Consider the following 11362-nt stretch of genomic DNA (forward strand, 5'->3'; position numbering starts at 1 on the left):
ATATTTTGATTCGGAAAAAAAATCTGCCTTCGGACAAGTATCTTCTGTAAAACAAAGGAATGTTGTTTGAGACATTTTCATGTGCACCTTTTTTAGAGCGAAAACCCGACTAAAGGTCCATTTTTCCTTTAAATTTGGGTTAGGTAAGCAATATCTAAAAAGTCCCAGAAAGTCCCAGTTCCAAACCACTACAGAAATGTTACATAATTTGTTTTCAACGAACTGTGAAAAAATCAGCTGCCCATACCTGCCCTCCTGGGAGTTATAGCGATTTTAGTATATCACTCTCAGTATTTATTCCATAGAAATAGAACGGAAATTCTCGGAATCACTTATTTTTTTTTATTCTACTTTTTTCTACATTTATTCTAGCACTCCACAAAAATGAGCATAACTCTCTTTAAACTGAAGCTATTGACTTCAAAGCGGTATCAAATTAAAGCTTTTATTGCCACCTTTCAAATAAGAAATTAAATAGATTTTGGTTTTATATAAAATTTCAGAGTTTTTCAACAAATATCGAAAAATCATGAAAATTTGACCTTTATAATTCTTGTTCGGACCACCCTATACTTTATTTAAAAAACTAATCATAGGGTATTTATCAGAAATAAAAGAAGAATTAAAATACATTTTTTTTGTAAATTTTTCGAACAACTTTTTTTTTTTTACTTTTGTTGAAAATTTGACCCAACAATTTTTTTCGGTGTAATTTTTTTTTTCACTCATTCTGTTTGGGATTTCATTCTGACCAATCTGTAGAAGTTTCTCATCGATACTATTAAAATTACAGTTTAGGCAATATGATTTCCAAAAAATTCCGGTTTCGCAACACTGTGCGTATGCTGAATATATCGATCAGTGTATGAGTTATACATAAGTATGTATATATAAAATTGCTTGGAGTTCGATCCTCTGGTTGACGTTTTACGCCTTGTAGTATTTTCCTGGATTTGATATAATAATAATTCATTTGAGGAATGTTTTCTGCGGCTACAACCATTTATTTTAAGAACTCAAACTTTATATACATATATGTATGCATATGTACATATATTTTTTTGGAGGATGTAATTTGTTGAATTGAGTTAAACGTAAAATAGAGACATAAAAAGCAGGTATCACATATCTACCTCTTATGACTAAATAACCATTAAACTTTTTTTGCGTCACTAACTCACTTCTCACTTTATTTATCTGTAGTTTCATGTTTCACAAAAAAATATTTGAAAATATCAACACTTGTAAATGTGTTTATTCAATGTTTATTTTAAAATTTCATAATAATCTAATTCAAAACTATTACATATATGAGTGAAATTGTCATTTATATTTCTTAATAAATTAGCATATAATATAGTTTTAAACAAAACTCAAAAGTACAATGCAAAAACATTTTTATACCAGAGACCGTAATCATTATAAGTTCTTTTTAAAAAACAACGTTATATAATGATTCTTACGATTTTCTTCACTGTTAATGACTGAATGGAGCAATTCCATAATAACGTATAAGCAATCATTCCGTTGGAAGAAAAAATGAATAAAAAATTTTTAAATATATATAATTTTTATTTTTTTCACTCGAAATAAAACTCTCTTTTTTATTAATATATATGTATGTATATGTAAACTCCAAATTTTTCGCATGTGCTTTTAAAACAAACAAGGGACAAATGTCCTGTTCTTAAAAATTCATAAAAAATCTGTAATCTAAAAGTGAGTTTTATTTTAAGCAAAAAAAAAAATAAATAAAAACCATATTATATTTTGCTCAAATGTTAGGCTAATGAGTTATTTTAGAATTGCTTAAAATTAATCATTATCGGTGAAAAAGTCATAAAATCTGATGTAAAAAATCATGAAATGTATAGATCGTTGAAAAAGGATTAACACATTATCCTTTTTTGGATGCCGATTCTAAACGATCGATGCTTTCATTTGGAACTTTATTTACGGTTCTGTTAAACTAATTTTGCGTAACATGCATAAGAGTTTATTACTTTTACTATTATTATGCTCTCATGTGCTATATCTAGGCAAACTATCGTCTCTTATTAACACGTTCAATGTATTTCGTTTTATTCAAAGCACGATTTCCCGCGTTTGGGTCCATCATACGCTTCCAGTCAGTTTGACCAACTACAAAGCCGATAGCACGCATCTTCTCCTGTGCTCGCTTCTCTTCGATATCTGCCCAACGCACCTAATCAATAAAACACATTTGTTATTTTTTCTTTACTTATTCTAAAACCAAAAGATCTTACCCTCTTTTTGCCGTTCGCACTGGTTTTAGGCGGTTCCCAATCGTCCATTTGTAGGTAGTCCTCCATTGTAGCTGTCTTACGCCTTTGCATTAATTTGTTTGTGCCATCCAAACGAGCTGCGTTCAAATATCATATTTATATCAAATGTGATGCAAAGCACAAGAATATTCGTGAATACATTATATTAGATTCTTAGGTTTTATATTTACATATTTATGCATTTCTCCCAAAAAAAAGTATAAATACATTAACTTGTAAATCTAAGTGTGTACTTATGATTTGCAAACACTTACCAAGGTTTTCAGATGTGGTATCACTCTCCCACTTGCTCTTTAAGAATCCAAACTGTATTGAAAATATTCGTTTCAAGTTACATTCAATTATACATACAAAATGTTCAAACCAGTAATAATAGGTATGAACTAAAGTTTTAAAATATTTAGAAGAAATTGTCCCTTACGAAACGCGCATAGCACATTAATATTGGTATTATCTTTTATTCAGGATTTCAAAAACATTCAATCCATGCTTTGAAATGCTCGAAAACAACAAAGAACGAATAATTAAAAAAAATGTATGTTCGTCTTTTATACAAGGCTACTGATCGTTTTTGCATGTCCAAAATTGTAGGCAGCTTTAAATATACATATCTTAACTTACACTAGCTGTATCATCAGCCGCCTCGTTACTATCTTCAGTTTCGTTGTCAGCTTGCGACTGTGTCAAATTACTATCATCGGGCGCACCACTATTGCTGTTATTATCCTGTAATGAAAACATCCACAAGCCATGAAATAACGCAATCCAATCATTTTCTAAATACGTTTAGTTCGGATGCCTTTAAGCAATGGTTGTATATTCATCAAATCGTAGATATTATTTTCAATACAAGAAATATAATTGCAATATCGTAGCATTTAAGAAAATTCCCAATGTTCTTATTTTATACATACGGATATCCTAATATATATATATATATATATACACATATATTTATATAATGTTTTAGCATCAGAACAAACAGTCGGTTATCATAGATTATTCATTGTTAGAAACGTTTGTTTTAGCCAATGTATGCATTGTATCTAATGGCAAGGACAATTTTTAAATTTTTACAGCAAAGGTCATATAAAGGACAACATATGTAGAAGACATTTCTGAATACAATAAGAAATCGCATATATGTATAATATGTAGTTCACTTAAAACTAGTTATGAATAACTTTTTGGTCATACATTTCGACTGGGGAGATGGTTGGTTGTGCCAAAATAGAGAGGGAAGGCACTAGTCTTGGCGAATCTTTTAATAATGTTGGCCAAAATGTTGAAAATTTAATTATATTATAATAAATAGAATATATATGTTTTTGATCTATTAAGTACAAGAAATTATAAAAAAATAATTTTCAAAATTCTCTTAAGACTTATTTTTCACTGCTGTAATCACACACAAAACTATATATTAATGACATGTGACATTTTACATTAAGCAATGGAGCAAGTAAAATTTATGAAATGGCATGTAACTTATTACACTTATTGCAATTAACCGAATCGTTTTTAAACCTTAAATAGCAACAGACGTTCTTTTCTAAATATACTCTCAGATGTGGGAACAATCTATTAGTTTCCCTTATTTTTGAATATTCCTAATAAAGGTTGGCATGTCGGTAGGGGAGAACTTAATGTTAGAAGGAGTGAAAAGCGCACATACCTTTTTTTCTTCTTTTACGCAGAAATTTGTGTGAAGATTGGAAGCTGTATTTTTTCCTTTTCTTAATTAAATTTCCGTTTTTTAATTAAGTAGGTAAAGTTGAACATTTAAAGGTTGTTTTCTTGATTTCTTAAAGATATTTTCTCATTATATCAAAGTACGCATATATTTTACTTAAACATATAAAATCGAAACAAATTTATAAAATAAATAAAGATAATGCATCCGATGCATTATTATATATTTACCATCACCATATCTTCGGCATCTTCCATTTCCACAAGATTTTCCAACAATGAAGACACATCCAATTTGATGTAATGAAGCGGTGTCTGTTTCCAATTATCAATTATACCTTTAATATCTTTTTCAGATCTTTCGTGGATGTTGCGATTCATGCAGATCTCCAAGTCGAACATCAAGTCAACTATATACGGCTATTAAAAATAGATATGAAGCCAAGCAAAGCAATATACAGTATAGATTAGCATTTCATTTCCCTAAAATTATGTGATTTATATGCCGAAAATGCTTACCATGAAACCAGAGTCTTTCGAGTGGCAATAAAACTCATTTAACGTGCGCAACGAGTTGTTATTGCAGTCGATTATAATAAAATCGTATAAATTATCTGAAATAGTTTTCTTAAATGATTTTATCAAATATTGCATGTATGTCTCCTCCATATCAGCATCGTACTCATATAGAACTTCTTTTTTCGGTATCTAAATTGTTGAAGAAAAACAATACAACAAATACTTTCTAGAAATGTATGCAATTAATAATTTATTAAACTTAAAATGCGAAACCGTTACATAATTATAATTTTGTTTATTAAAAGTGCAGATGATTAGTCTGCCGCTCACCTTTTTGCCGGTTTTGGGACACCGTTCTTCGTAATCGTTCTCGATTAGGAAATAATCATCGATACTCAAAATACGAGGATTAGTTCCGCCCATTTCCAACTCTTTTTCTTTGATCAACTTTGCAACATATGATTTTCCACTGCCGGGCGGTCCCCGCAATATCACACAAACCTTTTTGGGGCGTGACAGACGACCGGGTTTAAGGAGAATCTCATCAACAGTTATGGTGTTTTTATTTTCTATACTGGGGAATGACATTTGTACATGTCCGCTTGAAAGTTTAGCTATGTTCTCATTAGCTTCCGCAGTCGATGGGAACAAGGACTGAGTGGGCGCAGTGGCGTCTTGTTGCACTGAGCACACATATGGTCGGTTTGTCGTTAGCATTGGTGGCGGTGGAGGAGCCGGTGACTCACAATCACGGCTGTTCTCCAAATTTCTACAATGTTAAATTTAATGAAAGCACAAAACGGAATAACTGTTTATGTGTAGAATCGAGATTTGAGCTCCAGTCATTTGCCCACGTGCAACGTTCGCATTGTGGCCATAAATTTATGGATATTTATACTCATGTAACGAACGTTTTCAATAGCAAATAACACGGTGCACTCCAATCTGATTCGTTATAGTGGCTGACTTACTCTTCATTGTCAGATATTTCTTCAAGCTCTTCATTAGCTCCAATTGGTGAACTCACATTAGTACTGATTGTTTCAGTCGAATTTACAGCTGACTTTTCTGCATTCTCACGTTCACTCTGTTAAGGATTAATCGTTTATTTTAACGAAATCTCGACACAGAATGCTCGGTAAATCAAAATATTTTGTATTTTTTGTGTGCATGTTTAATCCAAATTTGAAAATAATGCTAGTTCTACTCATTTATTACCTTGTTTTCTGATTCACTTTGATCTCGATGCTGCCCTGGAATGGTGGGCATATTAGACGCTTGTATATTTTCATTTTGTGATCCAACACGATTTGGTTGATTCTTCTTCTTCTTTTTCTTATTCTTTTTTGTAGGATTGGCATTCATATTGCCAAATCTTGTAGCTGTTGGATTGGACGCATGTCCATATTCAAAAGTTTTTACCGGTTTGAAATCTTCCGAAAAATTGGGCATATTCCTATTGAAGGTGTTCGATGGGGCTCCAGAAGCAGAACCAGAACCAGAATCAGTAGTGGTACTAGCTCCCTTATGACCATAATCTATTACTTTCGGTTTTGGTACGGCAGTATTTTGGTAATCAATTACTTGTACAGGTCGAAAGTAGTCATCTCCGTAACCATGCTTGTTTCCTGGGCTGTTTGATTAATTTCATATTTTGAAAATTTTAAAAATTATTAATGTAGACTTGCAACACTAGTGTAGATTCCATATTAACTTGAAATACTTTCTTTTTACATTTTTTTCTTTATTTTATAGCATAACTTGGTAACATTTAGAACACACGAACCATAATACGAACTCACAAAGGCCATTTCTGTAAGAAACTGCTTTCATATCGAAACATAATTTTCGTTATCATTAAAATTAAAACAATTTTGTTTCATTGGTTGTTTATATACTAGCATGTATACGGAATAGACGATCTTTTAATTTTTATTTTCTCATTAATTAAAAATATATACATATATCTTTAGTGAGTGAGGAAGGGCAAACAGTGGAACAATAGATGCGAGAGTATTTGTAAGAATTAAAAAAGAGGGAGTATTGTAATTTGAGGGGTCGTCGTTAATTTTGAACCGATGGCACACAGAACTTCACTAGATCAATTCCTCTATTAGCATATTAGAACATTACCAATTTACACTGTAATTGCTTAATTTTAAGCATTTCGTGAATTTATAGACATCTGGAAAGCAATTAGACTATAATTATGATTATATTGACATACACATATGATCAAAATAATAAATACATTCCTTTAACCTGCAAATGCGGTTAAATTTTGAATGCTTGTCGAGACGAGTTGAAATCCGGGATCTATCTGTCCGTCCGTCCACCTATGCAAGCTGTAACTTGAGTAAAAATTTAGACATCGTAATGAAACTTGATACACGAGTTCCTTGTATAAAACGGAGAACGGGTTCGTAAAAATGAGCATTATCGAACCACTGCCTCGCAAACAAATACCATTATGCGGCAACCTAGAAAGTGCCACAACTAATCACTTATGCTCAAAAATGAACATGTGCCTTGATACCAAGGGCACCACTTAGTCGGAGTGCACAATATATATGTTTTTTATAATTATTCTACATATTAAGAATAATAAATGACATAAATTAAAAAATATGTAATACTCACGATTATAAGAGCACATACAGTCTACTAATCATAAATATGTATGTTCAAATGTAATGAACATGCAAACACACATGCATAAATACACACATAAACATACAGTGTTGGACAAAACATATTGGACAGATGGCTATGAAATTACAATTTTGGATATAAAAAAGTACTTAAATATAATGGCATATTGTTTATTTAGTGAAAAAATTAAAAACCTTATAATTTACTTTAATAGTTTACATTTTATACGAAAGAAATTACAAGTACCCAATATTCACTGCGACAAAACATATTGAACTAGTCGCAGTTTTTCGCGATAAGGGTCATCGAAAATCAATTTGAACAACGACATACAAAATCAGCATCATTTTAGTTTAACCAAGTGTCTTTACATAAAAAGTTGTAATGCGATTAAAATTCTACTAATTTTATTATAAAGAAATTTAAAGACAGTGGTTCTGCGAAAACTCACCTTCGTGGAGGACAACCCAAAGCTACAACACGACATTTTTTTCGGATAAAATGGCATAGGTTCAAATAATTTCCAAGGTTTTGTAAGTTTTCATAAAATAAATAATAATTCTTTAAATCTGAGTGATTTCTTTATATTTAAAACAAGAAAAAACGTTAACTTCGGCTGCACCGAAGCTTATATAACCTTCACAGGAGCATTTCTTTTAGTAACTATGTGTTCAGTTTGTAAGGAAGCTATATGCTATAGTAATCCGATCGGAACAATGTTTTCGGAGATTATATTGTTACCTTACGCAGTAATCAAAGTCAAATTTCGTGAAGATACCACACAAATGCGAAAGTTTTCCATACAAGCCCTTGATTCCGATAGTTCGGATTGTATGACAGCTATATGATATAGTGAGCCGATCTGAACAATTTCATCCGATATTACATTATTTCTACGAATAATAACACATACCAAATTCCCTGAAGATATATCGCCAAATGAGGAAGTTTCCTATGCAAGCATTTCATTCCGATCATTCAGTTTGTATTACATTGTTGCCTTAGAAAATAATCTATACAAAATTTCGTGAACATATCTTGTCAAATGTGACAGTTTTCTATACAAGAACTTGATTCCGATCGTTCAGTTTGTATGGCAGCTATATATGTTATAGTGGACCGATATCGGCAGTTCTGACAAATGAGCAGCTTCTTGAAGAGAAAATGACGTTTGCAAAATTTCAAAACGATATCTCAACAAGTAAGGAAGGGCTAAGTTCGGGTGTCACCGAACATTTTATACTCTCGCATTATAAAGTGATAATAATTTACATATTTTTTTATTTTTCTGTAAAATTAATTAGATTAGATCAATTTGTGTACTTTGAGCATTGAATTGTATTTTCATTTCCTAATGTATATATTATACAGAGAAGGCATCAGATGGAATTTAAAATAGCGTTATATTGGAAGAAGGCGTGGTTGTGAACCGATTTCACCCATATTTCGTACATGTCATCAGGGTGTTAAGAAAATATTATGTATCGAATTTCATTGAAATCGGTTGAGTAGTTCCTGAGATATGGTTTTTGGTCCATAAGTGGGCGGCGCCACGCCCATTTTCAATTTTTAAAAAAAGCCTGGGTGCAGCTTCCTTCTGCCATTTCTTCCGTAAAATTTGGTGTTTCTGACGTTTTTTGTTCCGTTTGATTTTCAAAATTTGGTGGTTATTATCCGATTTATTCTATTTTTGACGTATATGGAAATTTGACATAGCTATGTTTCTGAGTATGTATAAAAAACTTAGTAGGGGCGGTTAACGCACTTTTCACTTTAATATCTTTATTTATGGCTTAGTTATGACACTTTATAGGTTTTCGGTTTCCGCCATTTTGTGGGCGTGGGAGTGGGCCGATTTTGCCCATCTTCGAACTTAACCTTCTTATGGAGCCAAGAAATACGTGTACCAAGTTTCATCATGATATCTCAATTTTTACTCAAGTTACAGCTTGCACGGACGGACGGACGGACAGACAGACATCCGGATTTCAACTCTACTCGTCACCCTGATCACTTTGGTATGTATAACCCTATATCTGACTCTTTTAGTTTTAGGACTTACAAACAACCGTTATGTGAACAAAACTATAATACTCTCCTTAGCAACTTTGTTGCGAGAGTATAAAAACTGAGGGACTAGTTCGTATATATACAGACAGACGGACGGACAGACAGACGGACCTGGCTAAATCGACTCAGCTCAACATACTGATCATTTATACTACATGTATAGTAGATACTTTATAGGGTCTCCGACGCTTTCTTCTGGGTGTTATAAGCTTCGTGACAAACTTAATATACCCTGCTCAGGGTATAATGATAATTGCTGGAATAGGGAATGATAATGTAATTCGTAGGTATGAGTCAGAGAACTGCAACGAGTAATAAATTTTTGTTTGTACTTAAGTACTGATCCGTTATTCTGTCTGATTCTGTCAGTTCAGTTCATGTACACGAAGCGAACTGTTTGTCTTCAAATCAGCGATAGAGAACAACTTTGTATCACTAGTGATCAGCTTATACCTGTTTTGTTTATGAACGTTCGTATCAGCAGAAAATACCCGAAGTGATGCAAACTCATGCTTCAATGATTGAAATGATCGACAGAGTTTGGTTTGTATGTCATCCCCTTAACACTGATTTACTAGTGCACTTTTGTTCTGTTTCAAATACATATGTTTGTGTTTGTATAATGGAAATTCCATCGAGTACATACATACAACAAATGTATGCATATATATGTATGTACGTTCTCGATGAAATTTCCATTGTTTACGCTTCGAAAATTTGTAACATGCGCACATTTTCAAAGCTGATACATTTTTTGCTACACATGAGTCAAATCAGTCCAGCAGAATTGTGTTGTACTCATAGATTTACCCATAGATTTACTTATACATAGTTTACCCAAATTTTCTTTTCAATTCAAACAATCGTCGCAACGCTATGAACTGACATGATACGATTGCAACCGAAGCCAGCCATACGTTTACATGATCGTGATTGCCGAAGAACAGATTGTTCGTGTTGCATCAGGTCAGTTGACGCTGGCGGCTAATTCAGAAAGAATCCTTTCCTGATAATAGTATGTATGTATGTCAAAAATGGGTTGAATGTGATCAATAGTTAGCCCCAATATACCTAATATAAAGATTTTCGAACTTTCGGGTGACTTTATGCAGCATATATTGGCCAATATGTGAGTTACCTCATTGTGGTTAAAATCGGGTGAAAACTAATACCAGAATTTTCGAACATCCGGCTGGCTTTACTCCATATGATTTGTGATTGTATGTGAGGTACCTTAATGAAACCTAGAGAACATCTTATTAGTATCTGGCATATAAAATAGATCAAATCGGGTTGATAGTACCGCAACTGCCATATTTTAATATACAATTTTGCCACCTGAAGGAGTTTCCCCAACTTTGTTTCCTGCCAGTTCTTCTTCTTCTTACACCCGAACTTAATGCTTCCTTACTCTTTAGTAATTTTCATACTTGCTAATTACTCTAAGGTTTTCAGCAAATCGGTCGATTTATTTTAATGGTTCGTTCTTTCGCTTGTATAGCTCCTTATTTAAAAGGCAATTAAATCTTAAACATTTTATAAAAGTGTAGAAATAAGCATTACAGTGCTGAGGAGAATCGTCTCGAACCTCAAAAAAGAGTACACAAGTCTCTCTAAATAGGACCCATTCATATTTTCAATAATCATGGTGCTGTTTTTCAGAGAATGGTGTATGACCAATATATCGTATTACAGACACCATGAATAGAGATCTTAGAAAACTGAAGCTAATACATTTTTTCAGTCACAGATAAGTTTTTATTTAAATTTGTATTACTAATATCTTAATATAAAAGTGAATTTATTAGTAAAGCCTCACGGGTGAATGTACTTATTATTTTGACCATGGTTGTATATAACCACATGCGACAGCGACAGCAAACTTCTGTAGATAAATTCGAATTAAAGAAATTTTGGAATAAAACACCGATTTTAACGGCTTCTTGTTCTATCCCCACCTTATTAGGAGAATTTATACCAGTTTTTTTAAATTATTTTTCAATTTCGAAAATTTGGTGCATCATAGAAAACTTTTACTTACTGAATATTTATGTAATCGTTTATAAAGAATGAAAGTATTCTTTATGTTTTTATATTCAAAAATGTTTTATTACGCTCTTTTT

General features: G+C 32.3%; 1 protein-coding gene across 1 annotated transcript in view; it reads right to left on the reverse strand.

The window, feature by feature from the left end:
* Positions 1–1249: 1249 nt before the first annotated feature.
* Positions 1250–11362, reverse strand: part of LOC126760428 (probable WRKY transcription factor protein 1) — an 18157-nt gene continuing 8044 nt past the window's right edge. Inside the window, exons 3-11 of the mRNA XM_050476049.1 lie at positions 5736–6150; positions 5489–5604; positions 4848–5286; positions 4518–4706; positions 4230–4418; positions 2928–3032; positions 2561–2612; positions 2268–2383; positions 1250–2206 (exon numbers count right to left, since the gene is read on the reverse strand). Of these exons, the coding sequence (XP_050332006.1) occupies positions 2045–2206; positions 2268–2383; positions 2561–2612; positions 2928–3032; positions 4230–4418; positions 4518–4706; positions 4848–5286; positions 5489–5604; positions 5736–6150 (1783 nt within the window). The 3' untranslated portion in view covers positions 1250–2044. The remainder of the gene's footprint in view (positions 2207–2267; positions 2384–2560; positions 2613–2927; positions 3033–4229; positions 4419–4517; positions 4707–4847; positions 5287–5488; positions 5605–5735; positions 6151–11362) is intronic.

Source organism: Bactrocera neohumeralis, chromosome 5, assembly GCF_024586455.1.
Source record: "Bactrocera neohumeralis isolate Rockhampton chromosome 5, APGP_CSIRO_Bneo_wtdbg2-racon-allhic-juicebox.fasta_v2, whole genome shotgun sequence".
Classification (NCBI taxonomy): domain Eukaryota; kingdom Metazoa; phylum Arthropoda; class Insecta; order Diptera; family Tephritidae; genus Bactrocera; species Bactrocera neohumeralis.